This window comes from Mercenaria mercenaria, chromosome 8 (genome assembly GCF_021730395.1).
Source record: "Mercenaria mercenaria strain notata chromosome 8, MADL_Memer_1, whole genome shotgun sequence".
Classification (NCBI taxonomy): Eukaryota; Metazoa; Mollusca; class Bivalvia; order Venerida; family Veneridae; genus Mercenaria; species Mercenaria mercenaria.
In genome coordinates this window covers 44924751-44950471 of record NC_069368.1, presented here as the reverse complement: position 1 = coordinate 44950471, position 25721 = coordinate 44924751, and the positions used below count along the sequence as shown (strand labels likewise).

At 35.9% G+C, this 25721-nt stretch overlaps 2 protein-coding genes across 18 annotated transcripts in view; one reads left to right on the top strand and one right to left on the bottom strand.

The window, feature by feature from the left end:
• Nucleotides 1–4784, bottom strand: part of LOC123566454 (unconventional myosin-IXa-like) — a 117344-nt gene extending 112560 nt beyond the window's left edge. For all 16 annotated transcript variants that reach the window (XM_053549820.1, XM_053549826.1, XM_053549827.1 and 13 more), the window contains exon 1: nt 4639–4784. The gene's annotated coding sequence lies outside the window, so the exon portion shown is untranslated. The remainder of the gene's footprint in view (nt 1–4638) is intronic.
• A 138-nt stretch (nt 4785–4922) lies between these two features.
• Nucleotides 4923–24645, top strand: LOC123566457 (centromere protein H-like). Of its 2 annotated transcripts, none has more exons than XM_045360588.2 (9): nt 4923–5023; nt 10481–10715; nt 11496–11544; nt 12135–12206; nt 13994–14077; nt 14897–14960; nt 16384–16435; nt 21520–21622; nt 22991–24645. In XM_045360588.2, the coding sequence occupies exons 1-9, from the start codon at nt 5021–5023 to the stop codon at nt 23139–23141; spliced, it is 813 nt and encodes a 270-aa protein (XP_045216523.2). In that variant the 5' UTR covers nt 4923–5020; the 3' UTR covers nt 23142–24645. The 2 variants fall into 2 exon arrangements, with proteins under 2 accessions (XP_045216523.2, XP_045216522.2); XM_045360587.2 differs by having other exon boundaries at nt 4950–5064.
• Nucleotides 24646–25721: the final 1076 nt, after the last annotated feature.

The window sequence follows — 25721 nt, the reverse complement described above, 5'->3', positions numbered from 1 at the left end:
TTCAAACAAAGTCTGAAACCCTGCCTAACTGTGTGAAGAGGCTTTCAATATATCTTGGTCGCTGTTTCCTCTTCCTTTAACCTTTACCCTGCTATATTTCTAAAACGGACTGGTCCATCAATTCAACTTCTTATTCAAAGGGGTGTTCACTGAAAATGTACAGACTGAATAGCATACAGTGCAGACCAAGATCAGCCTGCATAGATGTGCAGACTGATCTTGGTCTCAACTGGTTGCAAAGACAGTATCACATGCAACCAGCAGGCTAAAGGTTAAATAAGGTTCCAAATTAATTCACCCCTTTCCTAAAACTGCTACAGCCTTTGTGCAAAAATGTTAAAAAAGAACAATTTCAACTCTTTGGACTGTGCGTAAAAGTCCAATACTAGTATGTAGGAATAAAAGAAATTCAAAGCTTATGACTGCTCCTTCTTCACCTGTGTTTTCTGACAAGAACATATCAAAACTTCCACTGCCCATCGCCCTTGAATGACCTATATTCATATTAAGTTTCATGAAGATCCATCAATGGGTTACTCTGTTTTGTTGAAATTCTAAAACAATTAAAGGACAATAACTCTGCAGTTAGTGAAGAGATCTTGATGAAAGATTGCAAGAACCACCGGCCCTACAGTGATCTACATTAATTTAAAATTTCATGAAGATCCACTGATGCAATACTTTGTATGGGTGGTAAAACAATTAAAGAGTAATAAAGGGTATTACTCTGACTTTACTGAAGTGATCCTAGGAAACATACCTGTGCATCAATGACATACAGTGATCTAATTTCTAAATTGTGTAGTTTCATGAAGATCCATCAATAGGTTACTTTAATACCATAAAAAAACCATGCTGTTTACCAAATCAATGGGAAATAACTCTGCTTTTGCTAGGTCAAGGTGGATAATACTAAATGGTCATGTGCTAATTAATCATTATGTCAGGTTTGGTGATTCAAGCTAAAATACTTTACAATTATAAGCATTTTCAATTTCAAATGGACAGACAGATGGACACATTATAGGTGCACACATACACACACAGATTGATAGACAGACAAACAGCTATAGGGACATGGCCAAATCAGTTTGTTGGAAATTGGGCAAATTCAAGCAAGACTTTGTTTGAAACTGGGAATTTTTGGGAATTACCCTCTAAAATTGGGAAATTAAAGCATGCTTTTGGATTGGAAAGCCACTGAATTTTGGCCTCTGTTATAGATGGAGAAATAGCCTTAATGGTTATTGTCATGCTCCACAAACAAGATATAATGAAGGGTTTTTACCTTTAAGCTCAATTTTCGACCATGACCTTTACCCTATCAACCCAGTTCATGCGCTCTTCACATCGTCTTAATGCCACAGGTCTACCTATATGCCAAGTTCTACATAAACACCTAGAACGGTTATTAAGTTAAGCTCATGACACACTTATGACGAACAGATTCAATTTGTGACTTTGACCTTTGACTCATCAACCAAGTTCATACGCTCAGCATATCCTCTCATCACCACTACATATATGCCAAACTTGTAGTCCATATCTTGAATGGTAATATCTAGTGTAGGCAAAGTCGAACTTGATTTGTATTTTATGATGTTACACCTGTGTACCAAAATTTATTTAAATCTATCAAGCCTTTCATCAGCTGTTGTCCGTAAACCATGAAAACCAATGGACTGACAGACTGACCAACCAACAAGCTCTCTCCTAACAAGTATCCCATCTGATAGCATATCTTTAAACTGAAACATGCATTTATATAAACCAATTGGTAATATTCCATATTTCTTCATAAGTGGCAAACTGCTGCAGTACAGAGAGTAGTCTAAATAACTTGATGTCAGAACTGCTTCCTCACTGTATTTACATGTCCGCCATTACACTCTTGTTGAAGACAGTGCCATTACCGCTCACATGACACAAAGCGTAGCCATGTAAACTGTGTGTAAACAGTTAGTGACAAACTCCTGCTTGACGTTCATTCACATAAACATCAACTGAATGGCAGGTAAAATGTATATTTTTTCCAGGTTACAGGTATCTTAAAATTTCACAAATATTTTTATTTTTTATGCCCCCACTTTGTGGGGGGCATATAGATTTGCCCTTGTCCGTCTGTCCGTCCGTCCTTCCGAGAATGTTGTGTCGAGCCTAGCTCTAAAAGTAGGGCTGTCATTGATTGGGTCTTAGGCATATCAATGATACCGATATATCAGAGGACAAATATCGACAATAGATCATGATATATCGATTATAAAGTTAGATTAACAACCCGTTTGTTCATATGCTTACTATATACCTTTCTGTAAATGCTATTTTTAGTTTTATTGCCTACTTTTCATATTACTGTTTGATTGTGTTGAATTTGTATTTATGAAATAAAAGAAATAAATAAAAATTAATAACATCTTCCATTTTTATTTTGCCTTCACTCCTCTGTTGCATTTATCCAAATTTACAACTTTGTGAACTTAGGTTGTTTTGAGGGTTTGAGTGTTTTTCTTATCGTTTCTATCGATGACAGCCCTATCCAAAAGTATTTGACGTAGTCACAAAACTCAGGGCTATTTTCCCTTATAAATCTACCTCCGGTAAAAGGAGGTAATCCCAATGCAAATCAAAGGCCTGAAGGGCCTGAGTGGGCTAATGATTGATGTACTGTCAGTATAGTCTACCAGTTTCAGTTTGTTTTTAGTTTTTTTCTTAAAATTTCTTAACACAGCTCGATATTTACCCAAAATATTATGTCCAGATACGATTACACTTTTCTCCAGTTTTCAACAATATATTTTACAAATTGTGATGATACGAAGACATTTAGCAGCAATTGGCAGTATCTGACATTGAAGTTTATGGTTAAATTACCTCTTATTTAAATCTTTTCATAAAAGTTGTTTCGTTTCGTGAAAGCAGCCAAACATAGACGATTACTTTCGATTTCAAAAACTACAAGAAAATACAATTTAATGTTTCGCCGATTTGTTTATTTCTCGAAAAATAAGAATTAAAATCATTTTTAATATCAGTAGTAACTAAACAAACCAGTAAGAGCTTCTTCTTCCGATAATTTATCCGTTTACTGACTGCAAAATTCAACCCACGCAAAGTTTATAGAAATCATACGATGCGTGTTTACGTTCAATGTGGGAGAATTAAGGCTGATCGGCTATGTTACCTAACGCATCCAGACGATTCAGATTTTGTTTTTAAAAAAGCATTGTGTGCGTTTCTGTAATTTTATATACTTTTTTATACGCTTAGAAATTATTAGACATGCGTATTTGCATTAATTCTATACGTAATTTACGCTAATACGCATCTTATCTGGAGCCCTTGTGGAACTATTTTTTGTCTTTCGCTGGATGTTACCCAAGTTTTGTAAGCCTGCGCAATTCTTAAAATGCACACTTATGCTTAATGAGTTACATTCGAGTATTGCACAATTACAAGTCATAAATATGACAGATTACATCGTATATTGGTCATAGCAAAGGGAATTGACACAACTTAACTTCATTGATGCAGTGAACTGTTTGAAGTTTGAGAAATCTAATGGAACTACATCCCTTCACGTGTTATTCGGTCCTTTTAGATAATCGCTGAACAGCAAGGACTCGTCAAAAGGCTTTCAGCCTTTAGCCGACTCAAAAAGTATGTTTTTTTCCCAAAATTGAATTTAAAAATTCCCAAATGATTATACCTTTTAGGTTTTTGCTGTTTTAAGATAGTTTTGCTAATTTGTATGTATAGGTAAATTATAATACTGTTGAACAATTACTGAACTGCAATTCATTAATATTTCACACAAAAACACATTTATGTAGATTTTGGTAATTTGCAAATTTTCCCAATAAACTTATTAAGACAATTTCCGAGAGCATTTTCCCAATTCCACCGGTATTGGTGGCATTCCCAACTAAATGAAAAAAAGGCCTGAAACCTTACAGGAATGTTTGTCAGCATGTGTAGCTGTGCACCTGGGGTTTCGCGTCCGGATTCATGCAGTCATGTAGGAGTTATGGCTCCTGATTTAGTTAAAAATTGGTCATTTTAATGTTGTGTCGCGCGTAGCTCCAGATGTATTTGACCCAGAGTCACCAAAGTTTACAGGAATGTTGGTCAGCATGTGCAGATGTGCACCTGAGGTTTCGCGTCCGGATTCATTCAGTATTGTAGGAGTTATGGCCCCTGACCTACAAAAAAATTTGTGTCCTTTGTCATGTAGTGGGGGCATCTGTGTCCAATGGGCACATTTCTAGTTAATTGTTAAAATGTGATTTAAAAATCGCCGCATAGAATCGTCGCAGAAGGTTCATCACAGGAAAGGTCCTTCCTATGTTGTTTGTGGTGGAGAGATATTGACCTGTGCAAAAATTATCACAATACCACGACTTGCGTACAAGTAGTAGAGAAACAATTGCAGGTTTGCTAGTAAACTTCTGCAACACAAATGGAGTGACAATCAGAAAAAGGAAATTACTGTCTAAGTAGAACTATGATCACTGTATGGCAAATGATTTCAAGCAGGTGACATGTAAACATGAGAACAGTGAGCCTAAGTTGAACAACATTTTCTTGTCAAATGCAGGCGGACAAATTATTAAGCTCACTGACAACTGCATAGACCATTACCTGTTAAGTGGTTGAATCCAAACATATAATGTTAAACGAATAATTTGGTGTCAGTCAAACAGAAAGACAAACATGAACAAGGAAATAAGTTTGCATCTACTCATTACTCATGTCCTCTTACGCAGTGAATGTTAGTCTGTACGCAATTGGTCAAAAATGTGAATTGAATAAATAAATATGTATCCTTTTCGTATCTGATAAGATTTTAGTTCTTTTTATTTGAATATTTTCAAATAATTTCTGGTAACGTTCGTAAGTACCATCCTTTTATGATTTATTTTTCAGTCCGAATTGCTTCGGAAGTTACCGGACAAGTTACCTCCCTTAAATTGCCGGGAAATCCAAAAATAATAACAAAAACAAACAAGAAAAATTCATATTTATGGTAACAAATGAAATATGCTCATCGATTAATAGTAGAAAGCTGTAAATATTTTGTTATATGCAATAAAATTTTACGTGAAATAGTTAGATACTGTGTATTAATTCTATTTGTAACCTATTTTCGCGATGACTATTTTTTTTTAGATTTAAACGGCAAGAGTTCAACAGGCTGGTAACATTGCCCGATCGGGCTTATGATACAAAAAGTAATATTTCTTGAAAAATAATGAAGATATTTCTTTCAAACTTGGTCCATTTATTACGCATAACAAATGATACAAATTAGAATAAAAATAACTTGGTTGCCTTCAGTTTTGGTAGAACTATTTCCCCTTTTCAGATTATTATGACGCATAATCTTTGAAGTCCAAAAAAACAATGTTCTAATGCAAAGTTTAAAACAAAAAAGGGTTAAATGGCTTTCTAATGCTCTAAATTATTGCGCTAGTACATGAATGTAGACATTTTACTCTGCTTTCACTTAGCGTTGATCGTCCAGTTTCCGTTAGCCTTACGCAAAAACAGCAATTGCACTAATGAAACAGTAAAAGAGAAATAAAATAAGCGTACGTACCTTCAGTTTATTTAATTATAGTCCTCTGCAAACATTTTTCCAATGTTCAAAGTCTTTTTATTAGCATACAAGGCAAGAAATAAACAACCACTCTGTTCCCGCTATTTATAGAAAGTGCGTCCATTTTACGTTATAGGTGCGCGGTATAGCACAACTAAATTTTTCTTGTATAGCACAGTTCAAAAATCCTATTCCACCATAAAAAAAAGGCAAACACAGATTAACTTTAGAAATTAACATGAAAAAATGTTTAAAGTAACTCGAATCAGTTCAGAAAAATCACTCTTCTGTATTTTGATGGCAGGGGCATTCAAAAATGTCATTGTGCCTTATAACTGTTTGTTTACAACAGTATTTAAGATGGGTCCAGTGTCCACAACCTTCAAAGTCACATTGTGCCCACTTTGTAAACACAAGTGACACACAGTACTTTAGCTCTTCAGGTTCAAATTTGTGGCACACACAACATTTTTCTTCGTCAAGAATTTCATCAGAATCAGAATCATCAAGATTCATGTCACCTGTGTATGGCTTAGAAGGACCTGGCTGAAGTTGTGGAATTGAGTCACATTTTGAGGATTTATGTTTTTTGTTTGGTTTAAGGCTTTGAGGAGATGACTTCTTCTTCTTCTTACTACCTTCCAAGAATTTGATAATTTCATTCTCTGTGTTTGGTTCTGTAATACATGTACCAGACACAATTTTACTAAGTGTTTCTCTGTGTTCTTTTTTACTTTCATATTTCTGCTTCTCCAATATCAGTTCAGTATCTGCAGTAAAAAATGCTGTTGGATCTTTACAGGATTCAGAAGGTTGGGATTTCTCTGGAGAGAGGTCAGTTTGGTATGCTTTTGCTGGTGCAAGATTCTCAGGTGAAATACTGTCAGGGTTGAATGGAAAAATACCAGTTTTCTCAAAAGATGATCTCAGATTGGTAGGTGACAAAGCTGCTGTATAAGCTGTACTTGCCAGTTTACACACCAGGGATCAGCCTAGGTCAAAATTTTAGGGAGAAGTGACTTCTCCCTCCACAGAATTTAGGGAGAAGTTGAGAAATTTAAGGAGAAGAATCGGCATAGCATTCAGTTTCTTGCCCATATATATCCACTTTCTGTGGGTCTAGCTGTAACTTATAAACAGTAAATATTTAAGGAAATTGATTCTTGCATTATCATTTTCATGAATTTCTAAATAAAGTATAAACTTAGCTATGAAAAAGTCGCCTTTAAATTTTTATCCGAAATTTACATGTCCGAAATTAGTAAATTTAACAGGTGCACGATCAAAACGGCGTGAAAATTTTCATTAATGTTTCGATTCTCGTACTTTTATAATGCCCGATTTTTGCACCAATTTGTTCAGATTTATACATTTAATTTATTCATTTATTATTTTTTTCGAAAATAATACCAAACTCGTAGTTAATGGCGATCTTTTTACAATATTTTGTACGGCAGTTCTGACGTCCGCGAAATCATTTTTTATCCACAGTACCCGTGCCGTTCATTTACAGAAATTGACCGTAATTATGGTAATTGAAATAATTTTTGAAGTAATCTTTAATAAAATGAAAGAATAATATACAATTGTTGCATAAAATCATGCTCTCGTTAAGTTTATCGGCTTTTTACACGCCGATTGAAAATTTTCAAAATGGCGGCGGCTTACAATATTATTTCTTGACACTGTTAGATATTAACGCTACGATTGGCTGAAGTTTGACAGGCGAGTAGGCGGGGTTGACTATGGATTTATCGATAATTTAATCTAGAATATGCATCAAGTTTTGCAACTTAAGTAAACAGATAATAACTCGCTGAAAAACTCGGCGATTTGGATTTCGCCCGGAGGCGATAATTAAGCGAAGTGGCCGACTTTAAAGCGACGATATCGCTCAAATCGCCTTGTAGGCTGATCCCTGCACACATTGTACCTGGTTATCCTAGACTCCGGACATGATCTGAGGAATTTGTGGCATTCAGAATTATATATACGTTGGAGGGGTCCGAAACATCCAACATCTAAGGGTTGTAACAAATGACTGGTATGTGCCGGAAGTACAAATAGAATCACATTATTCCGTTTTGCCCAGTCAAGAGTAGACATGGTAATATGCGATCTATGACCATCAAATATGAGTAAAATATGCTGATCTGAATTTGACCTCTGTATAAACTTTAAGAAATGTTCATCCAGATACTTCATAAAAGTGTCTCCATTAGACCAGCCTGTCTCCGAAACAGTTCCTGATGCACCTGGAGTGGCATCAGAAAGCAATTCAGAACTCATACGATGACCTTTAAAGATAAAATACGGAGGTATCTGTGTCCCTAATGCATTCCCACACCCCATAATTGTTGTAATAGAAGACCTTGCAGAAGTTATAGCAGGAACTGGACCACTACCAGCTAATACCTTTGGTGGACGATTTTCTGTCTGGACACCTTTTTCGTCAAAATTGTACACACATTCTGGTTTATCTTTCAGGTTATGTAAAGTTAATGTTTGGTCAAGATGTTTGAAGTATTTCGAGACTACCTCCTCAGATGTAGATTGTGCCCTCTCCTTAGCCAATGCTCTTGGCGTAATGGCTTTCAATTCTGGCCATCTAGATTTTAAACCTCGGTACCATTTCTCAGTTACAGGCTCACTCTTACTTCTTTTGCCAAGGTAAACAGCATACTGGGAGGCCATCTCAATAACTTCAGTTCCAGTGTATCCATACCCAAGTGAAGCCATGTATTTCAGATGTTTAATAAAAATAACTTCTTCTTCTGCACTGAAGAGTGGTTGTGGTCCAGAACGAACTGTTTCAAAATCAACTTTTCCTGTTACTCTGTCCCTTAGAGTTTGCATTGGCACTCCATATTGAATAGAAGCCCTCCTTACAGACATATTTTGCTCTCTAACAGCCTGGTAGGCACTGGTAAGTACAGAAGGGGAATAACAGCGATACTTGCTGACAGCTTTCACAGGTGTAGCCTACAATATATATTTATTTTATATGGTTATTCTTTCAAAAGATAATAAAAAAAATAGTCAGTAAAAAAAAAACATTTAATGGATATGATATTTTGAACATAACTGTAGTTCAGATTGCTAACAAAATTTCCAACTAAAAATAACTTGACCTTGGCCTTTATTGATGCTTCTCTTCAACGGTGCAGCAGGACATTCTTTTTAATAAAATTTTAATGAAATGGAAAGTATTTTACAAAGCTAAAAAACTGGACATAGTAAAATTATGGAAAATTACTATAAATGGTAAAAAAATGTTTAAATTACCTGTTTGAAACACATTTTGACGTTTATTTATTTTTGACAGATGTGCGGGTACTTTCTCTATTTACACGCAAAGTGATGACGTCGTATCTTACGTATTTCCTTCGCGAGAGGAAAATCTTTAAGTATAACGAAAATCGGACGTTAACGGAATTGGGACGGTCAACGATACAACATTACAGAGAAATGTTAGTTCTAAAAAAATTGCTCATACATCTGCACTAGAAACAAAGTATTTACCCTAAATATATAGAGTAAAGGTATTGGCGCACAAGTTTGGAACAATAGAAAGCCATTGAACCCTTTTCTGTTTTAAACATTGCATTAAAACAGATTTTTTTTGGACTTCAAAAATTATGCATCATAAAAATCTGAAAAAGGGAAATAATTTTAACTAAACTGAAGGCAACAAAGTTATTTCTATCTTGATAAGCATTATATGTAATGCTTAATAAATGGACCAAGTTTGAAATAAATATCTTTATTATTTGTCAAGAAATATTACTTTTTGTGTTGTAAGCCCGATCGGGCAATGTTACCAGCCTGTTCAAATGGTACAACACAAGCTCATACGAGCTTTTTAAGTGAACAGATACATGATATTAATCATGTAAAAGTCCATCAAGTCTACCCTTCTCACCTGTACATTTGTTGGTAGTGTAGCGGTTTTCGTATAGGATGGCCTCGGTATCTCAGTTGGTACAAGATACAAGATACAAATTTTATTTAAAGTCGGTGTTAATATACAGACAACATTAGCTATGTATAGCTATTGACCGACATAGTAGAGCATTGGCACGGTAAGCCGAAGGTCCGAGGTTCGAATCCCAGTTGAGGCTGCACATTTTTCCTGAGACTGTCACTGTTACATCTGGGGGCTCGTCCAGGAGCCCATGCGGGGCGAAGCAGTTTGGCTGGGGTGTGCATCTGAATTTTGTTAACAGTCTGCGGCAGACATTGGCCAGGAATGCCAATGTCTCGCAATAAGAGGGAAGGTGTGTAGCGGTTCTCGTATCGGGTGGCCTTGGTAGCTCAATTGGTAGAGCGTTGGCACGGTAAGCCGAAGGTTCGAATCCCGGTCGAGGCTGCACATTTTTCCTGAGACTGTTACAGTAGGCAAACACAATTCTAGGAAATACTGAGATAAATTATGTTTTCGTATTATGGGCAATATTTCCACCTGTGTCAAACACTCCAAAGACCAAAATAGTGGGAGGAAATTGCCGATGAAATTTTCATTGCTGCCGACGCTTTACTTGCTATATAGGTTTGCTGATTATGTCACGAATTGGTCATACATAAATTCAAATAAAACTTACATGGCAAAAGAGGTTTCAATTCCTCATTGATTTATGTAAGAATTGTCAAATGATTTCCAAAATTACGAATTATGGTGATTTAACCGTTGTATGTACTGTACACAATTAACCTTTGCCACGTCTGCACAGCATTATGATCACTAACATTCCTGATCGCGTTTTGCAGCCTTTTAACTGTAAATCATAGGAATTGAGGCAAGTTTGAATTTATATATAATTTGTATTAAATCCAACAAGTTTTGAATTGCCTCCAACAATATGATTTGTTATCCTTTCATTTAAGATGGCAACTCCTGAAAATGATTTGGTTCCCAGCATCAGTCCAGCAAATGCAGAAAGAGGTTCTGTGTCCAGGCTTTCCCAGGCTACACCAGAGCTGATGAATATAAGTCCATTGTCTGATGGTACCCCAGTTTCTAGAAGCAAGGAGAAGTCACTAGAAGAATTGCTGAAGAAGAGAGAATGGCTGTACTCACAAAGGAACCAGCTGAAGTCTCAGATTGATGCTATACAGTCAGGTATGGTTTTACTCAGTAATGACAATATTCTACTCACATGAGCATCTTCACTATGGGGAAATGGGGTCAAGATTCTATTTAAAAAATGGCATTTTTACAACATCTGAAGAAAAAGGGGAAACTTTTTTTATGAAAATGTATTCATGGGTACAAGATAACTTATTATAATTAATAATGTATGTATTTTACACCATTAAAATGTATGCAAGTTTGCTGTGATTTAAAGGTTTCGTACTTATTATTTCCTCTCCGAAAACAAAACATTTACCACATTATTTTGCAATTGTTTCAGTAAATTAATAGATGTTCAGTTCCATTTAAAAAGATAAAAAAAAACAATTTCAGAAATTTTAATGCCGTTATTAATGATTATCATTGCATACAGTCAACACTGCATGTGTTCACAAATAGGGATTGCAGAAGCTGTGCAAAGACATTTTTCTGACAAGTGGAATGGAATGGTCCTGACACATGTTACATACCAGGAATGCTATTAACCTTTAGCCTGCTGGCGGCAAGTCCTTCTGCCTATGCGATCAGTGTAGACTAAGATCAGCCTACATGTCCGTGCAGTCTGATCATGGTCTGAACTGTTCCCTGTTCATTCATTAAATTTTCAGTGAATACACTTTTGAATAATATATGGTACTGCCCAGATTGAATGGTGGACTAGTCCATTTTAGAAATTTATCAGGGTAAAGGTTGAAGTACATGATTGAAAAGAATAGCTACAGATATTTCAGCATTACATATTTTTGATATGGGTTAATTACATTTCAGAATCTGCCAAAATTATAGACAAAATGCCACCTGATCAACTTAAAAAGCTGTAAGTAATTTAGTCTTTATATACTGGTGTACATTATGAATATGATAAAGATAGTGTGAACTCTGTGATTTTTACTGCGCTTAGCATCAATGTGCTTATCCTGAAGAAATTAATATGTTGGCTTAACATTCTCAGCTTGCGCCATAATACTGATAATAAACCTTTAGTTCGAAGACTAATGACAAAATTGAATATAAATTTAATGAAAACAGTTCACATTTTGACAAGCCTGCCATATGTATTTAGGGGCCTTTCTCTTCTGATGTGGGTTTGAACCTCACTCGTGGTGTTCAATTCTTCATGCTAGATAGCCATCCAGCTGGCTTAAGGAAGGTCTGTGGTGCCTGCCTGGATGAAATAATGCATGAAGGAGCACCCAGGGTCTTCCTCCACCATCAAAAGCTGAAAAGTCGCCATATGAACTAAATTGCTTTGGTGTGATGTTAAACCCAACATACGTGTTCAATAAGGAAAACCATGGACAATGTCACATTCAAGAAAATTTTGTGCCTGGGTTTGCAAATTTATTTCATGTTTTCTGTAACCAATTTGCATTGTGGATTTTGTCTAAGTACAAGGATTCTTTACAGGTATGAGAAATTACGGGAAGATTTGCTGCAGAAAACAGTAGTACGTGATGGAAGAGAACTTATTCTGAAAGGGTACATTACTTTTATATTACAGAATATCTGGCCTGTTAACTTAGTTAAATAGAGAGAGCATAATATGGATTGTTAGGTCATGAGTTTGATTGCCCGTTCAAGTGTTAGTTCTCATCGACAATTTGGTAGAAGGCATTCTGTCTGATATTATTCATTCTCCACCTCTGATTCATGTGAAGAAATGAGTAGTTACTTGTGGAGGAAAGGTTAGTTACTGGTACAGAATCCAGTTATGTGAACTGCCCACTTTTACACAACTGAAAAAAATGCTCAAAAACTATGCTAAACTCACAAACAAAACATTTCTTTTCGTTAATACTCCAAGACTGTTCATCTTTGAACCTCTTACAAACAGAGAAAATATTGAAAAAGTGTTTATGAACTTACAAAACATTTGACTTAACAGGAGGCAGGGAGGGACACATACATTTACAATTGTCCCATTAGGTGTCGTGCATATTTCAAAAAGTATTTGACCTGGAGTCATCAAACATCATATTAGGATTATTATTCAGCATGTGAAGTTGTGTACCTGGTATTTGGTTTTTGATTTCACTCAGCTATGCGAAAGTAATGGCCATTCAGTTAGTCAAAATATGCATTAAATGCCTACAGGTTTGTCACATGTATTTAAAAAGTGTTGACCTTGAGTCATGAAACATTATAAGCATTGGTTATAGCATATGCAATTGAAAACCTTGGGTTTTGTTTTGGATTTCTGTCAGCTAGACCAGAGTCATTGCCTTTTGCATAGTTAAAAATTATGCATTTGGAGCTTAAAGTTTGATTTGCATGTATCTCAGAAAGTGTTTGACATTGTGTCATGGAATTTTATAGGAATGATATGAAGTTTTGCACCTGGGTTTTATTTGGTTAATGCTAATTTATTTTAGCTTAATTGTGGTGAAAGTTTAAAGCTTATTTGAATCACTCTGGAGCCTGCTTTCTGGAAAAACCAGTACTGGTGTCTTAAGATTGGTCGTGACTCCAATGGGGATTGAACCCACGGCCTCCAGGTTGAGTGGCCAACACCCTAACCACTAGACCAGCACTCCCTTATGGTTTTTATTTGGGAATTCCCCTTCCTCCTACCCCTACCTTCTCCCCTCATCCAAAAAAAACCCAAAGAAACAAAAATCTGCAAGAGATATTTTTATGCCCCTGGCATCTACTGATTTGACTTGGTACTAATGCAGATGTAACCTGTGACCATTCCTCATCTTCAGACATCACCTGACCTCAGTTTGACCTTGACCTTGAACTTGACCTCGTTTTGGACTTGGGTTGCTTTGTATCAACAAGGATGCCACCAGGGGCATCAGGCGTTTATTGAACGCAGCTTCTTGTTCTGCTCTTTCTTTTGTCCAGTGTTGTAGTATCTTTGCCTTTCCTTTCATGTTGGCTCATACCCAAAACCAAAGGTAATATGAAAGTTTATTTAGTCTTGCATTGATACCAAGGAACTTGTGATAGTAGAGTGACTGGAAGTGGGGGCACCAGTGTCCTAAGGACACACATCTAGTTTTACCTCTCTCTCTCTCTCATCAACCAAACTTACAAAGGCATTGTGGCCTAATATATTTGTTGTAGTCAATGTAGTGGAATATGTAATAATTAAATATCGGGTACAAGCAATTATGTTGCATAAATAAAGTGAACGTCCACCATTTTGGCTACAGTGTATTTGTTACGATTAATATCTTAAAACAAAACAATCAAACTGAATTGTAATTGTAGCATAATATATTGTATTCTTTATATTTATGTTTAGAACATTTTATTTTCAGGGAATGTTTAAATAAGGCCACAATGTCGATTCTGCAGTGTGAACTAAATGGTCAATGTGACTCACAGACATTGGACAAGAAAAGGTAACTGTTTATTGGTGTTTGATTGTGTAGTTAGGTTGCATCAACACAAAATTATAAGAAAACTTTCAAGATTTTGAATATATAGGACCTAGGACTCAAGGATTCCTTGAGCAGGATGTCGTCTTCCTACATGAAAAGGTACTGAGTACTGAGCAAAATTGAACCTACAGCTGTGAAGGGTAATTGAGTCGATGTTAGCGACAGAATTGCCACAAATTGCAATACCTTTTGAAAAGAGATGTGTATGAAGCAGCCTGTATTTTTGTTGAGCTCTCCTATAAGAAGTTCTCAATTGGGCCTCTCTGGCCGAGTGGTTAAGGTGGCTGACGTCAAATCACTTGCACCTCACCGATGTGGGTTCAAGCCTCACACTGGGCATTGAATTCTGTGTATGAGGAAGCCATCCATCTGGCTTACAGAAGGTCGTTGGTTCTACCCGCCCCTGATAAAATAATGCACAGAGGGGCACCTGGGATTTTCTTCCATCATCAAAGCTGAAAAGTGTCGCCATATGACCTATAATTGTGTCTGCGCAACGTTAAACCCAACAAAAACAAAAAGTCTGCTTTCAGAATCTATCACCAAAGCTTGATTTCGATGGCATGTTCGTAGTGAGAGTTGTTTTTACTTTAAGATATGGTAAATAGTAAAATTTTGTTAGGATGCTCACTGTTGATATAGTCATTGATATGGCTTGAATTATTTAAAGCCATTTTTAGAAGTCTGCGCTTTAATTGTTTTATTTTTTGCTTTTTTACTACTTTTCCTTAACTTCGATATCTGTTCCTCCAAGGTAAATCTTAGTTGCTTTCTTTTCAGGGAATTGGAAAATCTTTTGGAAGAGTATACCACATTGGCATCACAAGTTGCTAAGGAACACAAGGCAAGAGATTTTGTTAGTCTCTAAGGCAGTTATACCAAAAATTAAGTAATATTTCCTTATTTATACTTTGAAGGATAGTTAAAGCATTTGGACTCGCCCATTTGTGGTTTGGTTAAGTTTTTGTATGTAAGTTGGTATCTTAGTAGCACTTGTGGGAATGGACTGATATTTCAGCACGTATTCACGATGATGAATGGACTTACAGTGTACAGGTTCCATAACTCTGTTTGGCTTTTTTACAGAATTATGCCCCTTTTTAGCTCGACTTTATGAAGAAAAAGTAGAGCTATTGCACTCGCCCGAGCATCGGTGTTGCAGTTACCGTAAGTTAAAGTTTTTGATAATGTCAAATATCTCTGTTATTATCAAAGCTATTGATATAATACTTAAAATAGTTATTTACTATCAATGTCTACACCAGGAGAAATAATCCCTATAAGTTTGATTTGAATTTTGACAGAGTTATGCCCCTTTTAACTTAGAATTGTTTGGTTAAAGTTTTTTTATAAAGTCAGATATCTCTGTTACTATCAAAGCTTTTGACTTGAAACTTAAAATAGTTATTTACTATCAAAGTCTACACCAGGAGGAACAATCCCCGTAACTCTGATTGAATGTTGATAGAGTTATGACCCTTTTTAACTTAGAATTTTATGGTTAAAGTTTTTACTGGCAAAGTTCTAATTTAGAGTAAAGCACAGAGAAAAGTCGAGCATGGTGTCTTACGAACAGCTCTTGTTTGACTTAGCAATTTTTGTTAAAATTTTTGTATGTAAGCTTGTATCTCAGTACCCATTAATGGTAATGGATTGAAACCCTACACACTGGGCCAATATAATGAGCTGACATGCATTGTACAGGTTCCGTAACTTTGTTTTACGTTGTGACAAAATTATGCCCCTGTTTCGACTTTAATATTCCTTTAGTTAACTGTCTGCAGTGACAAGGCTTTTGAACTGTAGAGCATACTGTCCTCTGACAGCTCTTGTTTGGCTCTTGAAATTTTTCAAGTAGTAGCGCCTTTGGATGACCTCCTAATTATACTTTAGCAAAATTATCCACCTTTTATATTTAAATATTTTGAGGACAGTTTTGTATTTCTGAATGCTTCCAACCTCTTCATAAGTCTCTGGCATGAAATGATGCTCTGTGCCAGGTTCCGTAACTCTGTCTTATAGTTTACAAAATCATGCCCATTCTACAGCTTAAAAAATTTGGTGAAGTTTTTGTTTATAAGCTAATGTTATGTAAAATAGTTTCAGAGAACAAATTAGACAGCCTTTGTTAATAGCTAACTGTTAGCCTAATTTAATAGACAAAAAGAAATAAAAGAAGCAGAAAGCATGATATAAATACAGAAAGTATATTACATGTACTTATTAATAACTATATTATAACTATTATTCTGTAATATTTGTTTCAGGAAAATTCCAAACTTAGAGAAAATGTTGAAAGATTAAAAATGGAAAACTATGGTATGGTAACATTTGCCTAATGTATAATAACCACATTTTAGTATAAGTACTTGAGAATACAGTTAACAGCTTGTAAACTTAAGTTTCGTAAATGTACATCTTTTTACCTCACCTAAAAATCTTCTCAGAAACTGCTAGCTCTCTTCAAAAATAATTTCACAGCTGTCTTTCTTTGGAGACTCTCTGCAAATTACTTAAGGCCATGCTGATGTTGAGTTGTTGAAAAACATTGCCAGAGGCGGCAGACATAGCTTTTTAGCTCGACTATAAGAAGTATGGAGAGCTATCCTACTCGACCCGGCGTCGGCGTCCGCACTTTTTGATGCACTTTCTTTTTATCTTTGTTACTACTTGATGGATTTCCTTCAAACTTAAAATAGTTGTTCCTCATCATCACCCACATCATATGGCACAAGGGTCATAACTGTGGCTTCAATTTTTCATGAATTATCCCCCTTTTTTACTTAGAACTTCAGGTTAAAGTTTTGATGCACTTCCACTCTATCTCAGTTATTCCTAAATGGATTTGATTCAAACTGAATTAAGTTGTTCCACATCATCTCCCACATCATATGACACAAGGCCTATAACTCTGGTACCAATATTTCATGAATTATCCCCCCTTTTTACTTAGAATTTCAGGTTAAAGTTTTTAGCTCGACTATTCATAGAATAGTAGAGCTATTGGACTCGCCTATGCGTCCGTGTTCGTGTCCGGATTTGGTTAAGTTTTTGTATGTAAGCTAGTATCTCAGCAACCACTTGTGGGAATGGATTGAACCTTCACACACATTCACTGTGATAAACTGACTTATATTGCACAGGTTCCATAACTCTGTTTTGCTTTTTACAAAATTATGCCCCTTTTTTTACTTAGAAAATTTTTGGTTAAGGTTTTGTATGTAAGCTGGTATCTTGGTAACCACTTGTGGGAATGGATTGAAACTTCACACACTTGTTCACTGTCATGATCTGACATGCACAAAGCAGGTTCCATAACTTTATTTTGCTTTTTTACAAAATTATGCCCCTTTTTTGACTTAGAATTTTTTGGTTAAGGTTTTGTATGTAAGCTGGTATCTCAGTATCCACTAATGGGAAATAATTGAAACTTCACACACTTGTTCACTGTCTTGATATGACATGCAGTGCAAAGGGTCAATAACTCAACTTCGCATTTTACAAAATTATGCCCCTTTTTCAACTTTTGGGTTAAATTCTTATATGTAAGCTGGTATCTCAGTACCCACTCCTGGGAATGGATTGAAACTTCACACACTTGTCTACTGTCATGAGCTGATTAGCACTATGCAGGTTCCATAACCCTATTTTGCTTTTTTACTAAATTATACACCTTTTTCGACTTTTGTATTCGTTCAATCGACAAGGCTGTTGAATAGTCGAGCATTGTTGTCCTCCGACAGCTCTTGTTATGCACTTCCACTCTATCTCAGTAATTCCTGAATGGATTTGATCCAAACCTAAAATATTTGTTCAACATCATCACTCACATCATATGACAAAAGGGCCATAACACTTGCACCATTATTTCATGAATTATCCCCCCTTTTTACTTAGAATTTCAGGTAAATGATTTGATACACTTTCACTCTATTTCAGTTATTACTAAATGGATTTGGTTCAAACTTAAAATAGTTGTTCAACCTTATCACCCACAGCATATGACACAAGGTGCATAACTCTGGCACCAATTTTTCATGAATTATGCCCCTTTTACTTAGAATTTATTGTTAATTTTGATGCATTTTCACTATATCTCTGTTATTAAGAAAAGCATATGATTCAAACTTGAAGTAGTTGTTCAACAGGTAAACATGGACTTTAAAAACAGGTTTGATAACTATACATTTTTGAATGAAAATTCGCAATGCATCCGTTTCAGAATATCCTTCTAAATGTGTACAGAGTTCGTTAAAACAACGGTCAGCTTTTTAGCTCACCTGTCACAAAGTGACAAGGTGAGCTTTTGTGATCGCGCGGTGTCCGTCGTCCGTCCGTGCATCCGTAAACTTTTGCTTGTGACCACTCTAGAGGTCACATTTTTCATGGGATCTTTATGAAAGTTGGTCAGAATGTTCATCTTGATGATATCTAGGTCAAGTTCGAAACTGGGTCACGTGACATCAAAAACTAGGTCAGTAGGTCTAAAAATAAAATACCTTGTGACCTCTCTAGAGGCCATATATTTCATAAGATCTTCATGAAAATTGGTCAGAATGTTCACCTTGATGATATCTAGGTTAAGTTCGAAACTGGGTCACGTGGGTTCAAAAACTAGGTCAGTAGGTCTAAAAATAGAAAAACCTTGTGACCTCTCTAGAGGCCATATATTTCATAAGATCTTCATGAATATTGGTCAGAATGTTTACCTTGATGATATCTAGGTCAAGTTCGAAACTGGGTCACGTAGGGTCAAAAACTAGGTCATTAGGTCTAAAAATAGAAAACCTTGTGACCTCTCTAGAGGCCATATTTCTCAATGGATCTTCATGAAAATTGGTCAGAATGTTCACCTTGATGATATCTAGGTCAAGTTAGAAACTGGGTCACGTGGGGTTAAAAACTAGGTCAGTAGATCTAAAAATAAAATACCTTGTGACCTCTCTAGAGGCCATATTTTTCATGAGATCTTCATGAATATTGGTCAGAATGTTCACCTTGATGATATCTAGGTCAAGTTCGAAACTGGGTCATGTGGGGTCAAAAACTAGGTCAGTAGATCTAAAAATAGAAAAACCTTGTGACCTCTCTAGAGGCCATATTTCTCAATGGATCTTCATGAAAATTGGTCAGAATGTTCACCTTGATGATATCTAGGTCAAGTTCGAAACTGGGTCACGTGCGGTCAAAAACTAGGTCATTAGGTCTAAAAATAGGAGAACCTTGTGACCTCTCTAGAGGCGATATTTTTCAATGGATCTTCATAAAAATTGGTCAGAGTGTTTACCTTGAAGATATCTAGGTCAAGTTCGAAACTGGGTCACGTGGGGTTAAAAACTAGGTCAGTAGATCTAAAAATAGAAAAACCTTGTGACCTCTCTAGAGGCCATATTTTTCATGAGATCTTCATGAATATTGGTCAGAATGTTCACCTTGATGATATCTAAGTCAAGTTCGAAACTAGGTCACGTGGGGTCAAAAACTAGGTCAGTAGGTCTAAAAATAGAAAAAACCTTGTGACCTCTAGAGGCCATATTTCTCAACGGATCTTCATGAAAATTGGTGAGAATGTTCAGCTTGATGATATCTATGTCAGGTTCGTAACTGGGTCATGTGCGGTCAAAAACTAGGTCAGTAGGTCGAAAAAAAGAAAAACCTTGTGACCTCTCTAGAGGCCATATTTTTCACGAGATCTTCATGAAAATTGGTGAGAATGTTCACGTTGATGATATCTAGGTCATGTTTAAAAGTGGGTCACGTGCCTTCAAAAACTAGGTCATTAGGTCAAATAATAGAAAAACCTTGTGACCTCTCTAGAGGCCATATTTTTCAATGGATCTTCATGAAAATTGGTCAGAATTTTTTATCTTTATGATATCTAGGTCACATGTGCTCAAAAACTAGGTCACTATGTCAAATAATAGAAATAACGACGTCATACTCAGTTCAACACTGGGTCATGTGGGGATAGGTGAGCGATTCAGGACCATCATGGTCCTCTTGTTTATATAAGTGACGTACAACACACATTCATTGCTATAAACAATCATCAGTATTTAGCACATATCTGTCTAAAATATTCTGATAAAATAAAAACAGGGCCATGATGGCCCTATATCGCTTACCCACATCATATGACACAAGGTGCATAACTCTTGCACCAATATTTTATGAATTATGCCCCCTTTTTGCTTAGAATTTACTTATTTTGTGTTTTGATACACTTTATCTTTACCTGTCTTATTATGTCTCCCACCACACAGTGGTGTGGGAGACGTATTGATTTACTTCAGTCTGTGTGTCTGTCAGTCTGTGTGTCTGTCACAAAGCTTGTCTGCACTCTAAGTGGAACATTTCTCATCGGATCTTCACCAAACTTGAATAAAATGTGTTTGACCACTTGTCTGGACCATCCAGAGAAACTACTACGAGTCATTTTTCATTGGGCAGTACCATCCAGAGAAACTAGTCATTTTTCATTGGGCAGTTGTGGGAGATATGCGCTTTTTTCAAAAGCATCTCTAGTTACTTAATATTTTTGACACAGACTCAAGCTATTGTGCAATATCTTTTCATTAAACACTCCATTGACAGCTCCAGTTCCCTCAGATGTGCCCAGTTTCACTATCCAGCATCGAATTAGGCGAGTGCGCTGTCTCCTGTGACAGCTCTTGTTCTATATCCTCTTCCATTGGAATGGTTGAAATCCATACTCGATTGTCTGGTACCCTGTGCAAAACTTTGTGTAACCAGTAAATCAGCTGTCAGACCTCTTGGCAATATTTACATTTAGAATAATTTATGTGGTTTCATATTAGCAGGAGTATGAGGGTCCGTAAAAAGTCCAGCCCTAAAGTCCTCTAGTGTATGTGCATCTGTGACTGGTTTGAAGAAGATTCCTGTCCTTGTGTTCTTGGGAAATTGAGAGTGTGTATATATTAATGCTGTAGTTGAATACAATTTGTTGTCTTTGCATGCCCTCAAAAAATCTCCAGATAGAAAATTTTTAAAATCCTTTCTGAAACTGCAGGAGCTGTTCAATAATAATTTCACAGCAATTATTCATGTGGAGAAGTTGGCATTAGGTTAAACTGTAGTACTGGTATTGAGCACAGTAGTAGAAACACTTGTTAGGTAACTACCCACCGGTACAATAACTGAAATACTGTTGAAAAAAGGGCTCTAAACTCAAAAGACATACAATAATTCACAGTTTTGAAGAAACAATATTGGTATGTAATGTTAGTAGTGAGTACCATCAAGATTAGCAATTATTTTTAATGAAATATGACTCAAGTTTTGTTAACTTAAGACTGGTTATCATTTTGAATGAAATATGTTTAGATAAGTTTGGTTCAACTTAGTTGGGTGATTATATTGAAATATATCCTGTTTGTCTCCAGCATTATTGAAGAAGAGTCGGGAACTGTATTCAGAGATTGGTGAGAAAAGAAAGGCCAAGGAAGAGGAACTGAAAGCTTTAACTACCGACTCAAAAGGCAAAAGGTATATAGATATATACAGTTGAAACCTCTGTATCTCAAATTCCAAGGGATCAGGCGTTTTATTTTGAAATAACAGAAATTCCACTTAAATAATTATGAGCCGCACCATGAGAAAACCAACATAGTGGCTTTGCGACCAGCATGGATCCTGACCAGACTGCGCGGATGTTCGCTTTCAAAGTCTATTGCAATTAGAGAAACTGTTAGCAAACAGCATGGATCCATGCTGATTGCAAAGCCACTATGTTGGTTTTTTCTTGGCGTGGCTCATATATAAAACTAATTACTACATACTCCGGTGTGTTTTATATATCCACTTTATTTGGACTTGTCATTCAAAAGGAATTGATGAAAAGTCCAGTCATACAAATGTTAATCAAGCATTAGGCTATATACCAAGGAATGTGTATATACAATGTAGGTCTCAGTCAATGTTGAATGTTGATTTGTTCTTCATTTCAAAAGTGTATCAGGCACTTTACAGAGGCTTTACTCCTTTCAAAAATTGTTTATGTATTTTGCATGGATATTTTCCAAAAACACTTGAGAAGTTTAAAGCAATGATTACTTTCAGAAAATATACTTGAATAAAATACTAATGTTGACAGTTGTTCATTTGTTTAAAAAAATCAGTTCAATAGGTCTTACTTGCACTAGAAAAGCTGAAAGTTCCTTAAAAATTCTGCATGAAATAGACAGAAAATAAAATAAAATGAATGCTGTATTTGATTTCAGCTTAAATGAGTATTTTGGATAGATTGTTCAAATGATCAAAAGTAAATAGATCAGTGAAAACAAACATTAAGGTGTTTCAACTTAACTGAAACAGCAGTTCAGGGTTAGCAGTTAGTAAATATGGATGGTCAGAATTTCACCAGAGTTGGTCTGTAGCATCAATGCTTTGATGTTTCTCTAGTTTATTCAGATGGTCAATATTGACTGCATTTAGGGGGCCACCAGAGCTAAAAAAACGGAAATATATTTTAATGTCATGAGCCACTTGATGCATGGACACTAAACATCTTTTCATGAACCCTTTTAAATGATGTTGAAATGGTTCCACTTGACTGCACTTAGGATCTCCCACAGCAAAAACCAGAATAAACCATGTAAAACAATTACTTCTAATGACTGATCGGGCCAAACTTGTTCATGGACCTTTAAGTTTGTTTAAATTGTACTGCCTTATGGCTCTAAGGGGCAGCCAGAGCTAAAACCAGAAAGACACTCAAACAAATTCTTCTCATGAACAGCTCAAGGTATATTCACTAAACTTTGTCAGAAACATGGTCAAATTGTCATGGCCTGGTGATCAATTAAGGGCTTTGATAGTGGTTTTGTTATTCATTATTTCTAATTTTTCTTTCAGCATCCATGAACTGATGCAGTCAAAACTTCAACTGAACTTTGTACAGAACAACACGCTGCAAGGACTTATACTTGGCAGTGGACTTAACTGGGCACAGGACGAAAAACTCAATAAACTTATGATAGATGCTGGAAAGAACTTGCATATGTGAGAGAAAATGTTAAATTATGATTCCTAGACAACTTTTACACAGAGTAGAAACCTGATGAGAATGTACAAAAATGAATTAATATATACATGAATGAATAGTTAAAGGAAAAAAAACGGAGCCTTTGTTTATTTTGTGTTTTATAGATGTTGCTCTTTTATTTTATCATCTAATACTGATGTCAGGCAGTATAATAATGTATTATTTAGAGTTCTTTCACTGCATGTATGCTACAAGGGTGCAGCTAAAAAACTATCCAGATGGCAATCGTTACAACTTCACTCTATCTCGGTTTTTGCTAAATGGATTTAATACAGACTTAAATAGTTGTTTGACATCATCAGACACATCACGTGACACAAGGTCTGTAACTCTGGCACCAATTTTTTAAATAAAAGTCACTCATCTACCAGGATATTGTACCAAAATATTACACAGATGGTGTGTGAGGTAATATTTGTCATCTGATATTGAAACATACAAAGTTCCATAAAGCACATGCAGTCTGGTCTGTATATAGAAAAGATCATTGTGTGCGGTTTCACAGTAGCAACATACTAGAAATAAATCTTGTACCTTGTTGGGAAAATCTCCTTCAGAAACCATGAAGATGTTAAAAGTGCTCAGTGTTTTCAAGCCTACAGCATGCATAGCTTTAACGATGCAAGTTGCAAAATTGGTTGAGTGCAGAAAATTAGGAATGTTACACACATTTGACATCAGCTTACACGGTTGAAATATGTTTATGCAATACTGTATAAGTGGATATTTTTGTGGGTCAAAAAATTTGCGAACTGCCTATTCCATACATTTTCCAAGTGGAAATATTCGGGTATCACAGAATATTGAAGTGCCAAACCCAGATTTGTTTGTCTTTACTTGACTATAATGAGGTGTGTTGGTGAACATGAAAATTCAGGCTGGCTGGTATTTTCATGACTACTTAAAATTCATGAAATTCATGAAAATTTCCACATTGTGAACTTTTCAACTTGTACACTGCCTTATAACTTCTTATCTGCAATTGTGACAAAATTTTGAGACTGGCAACATTATTTTTGTTTATGTTGACTATTAAATTACATTTTTGTTGTTTTTCTTTCCAAAGAGTGTTGCATGCCAGCCAGTGTTGAAAATATTTCAGATTAACACAGGCAATACCCTGATTGAAAGTATGAAGAAGTTTGTGAGTGAAAAAAAGGAAAATTTGACAAAAAAAATTTAAAGATTACTGCTAGTATATTCTCAGTACATGTCCTTGCCAATATATTTGTCTGCATATTAAAACTCGTGATTAGAAGTAAAATGAATACATTTAGTAGTTTTTATTAATCTTCAAGAGTTCACTTTGATGGCATTTTTCAGCCAGTTTGTACTGCATTTTATTTTTTTAGCGGCAAGTTCAACAGTCTTATTTGACAAAAGCAGCATGTGGATGACTAAATGTAGAAGCTAGTAAAATATTTGTGGAATAGTATTTATAAAAAATTAAAAAGATTTGCTTATTCCTCGATCTTTGCTTGTGTTGACAGGTTGGTGTCTAGATTCAGGCCTGATACACCATTTGTTTTCCATCAGTAAGTGGAAGACATTTAGACAACAGTCCTGAAACTCAGTAGGATGATGCCAGTGATCAGTAGATGACCCCTTATGTTAGAGATCAGTAGTTCAATGACGAAGTGACCTAAAGACTGTGTAAAGTCTCTGAAATAACTGAAGACTGCATACGATGATTACCTGTGTCAGTATGTGACTATTATTGTTTTGGAGGTCAGCAAATCAAAGGTCCAGGCCACACTGACCTTTAGTTCTAAAACTGTTTCCTATCAAGGTGATCTTCATAGCATGATTGACTCTGGTCAGCAGCCCTTTTGTTTATGGGGTCATTTTGTGAAAGGTCAAGGTAGGTGAAATCTCTTCAAATCTGTTATCCATAACCCGATTAAACTAAATGTTTCAAAATATAGTTACACCTTTAAAGAACGACATGGCCTTGCGATGGTGAACCGAGGTCGAAGCGACTTTCAAGACCTAAGGTCGACAAAATCTCTATAGATGAAATAGTTTTTGTAACGCAAAATGTAGCAAAACGATTGAAAATTTTGGACATTGGTTTGACAATTTTACTATGAAGATGACAAGTGTTTGTAAGTTACAGTGCACCGAAGTTGGGTCGACTTTCAAAACAAATGGTAAAGAAAATCTATTCCAATAGATTATACATGTAGTATTTGTAACGCATAACTTTACAGATAAAATATCATTTGTTACGCCAAATATAGCATATTAGTTTAAAACGTGGACCAGTGCCCTCACAGTGACCCATGCTTATGAAGATACCTTAAGTATTTGAGTCGCAGTAGATTGAAGTCAAATAGGCTTTGAAGCCATGATCCCTTGTCGGCATAATCTCTTCATACATGTAGTAGTATTTGTAACATCTCTGCATGAAGGATAGGGTATTGACCTGACAATGGTACCAAGATCATGAAGATTCTTGTATGCGAGTCACAGCGGACCGAGGTCCTTGAAGTGTGGATCACAGGCATGAAAATGGCAGCATGCTCGAAGATAACTCCTGGA

Coding starts and splice junctions, on each gene's coding strand:
- LOC123566457 (XM_045360588.2), top strand. Junction 11,545..12,134: donor CCTGATCAACTTAAAAAGCT/GTAAGTAATTTA, acceptor GATTCTTTACAG/GTATGAGAAATTACGGGAAG. Junction 16,436..21,519: donor ATTAAAAATGGAAAACTATG/GTATGGTAACAT, acceptor GTTTGTCTCCAG/CATTATTGAAGAAGAGTCGG.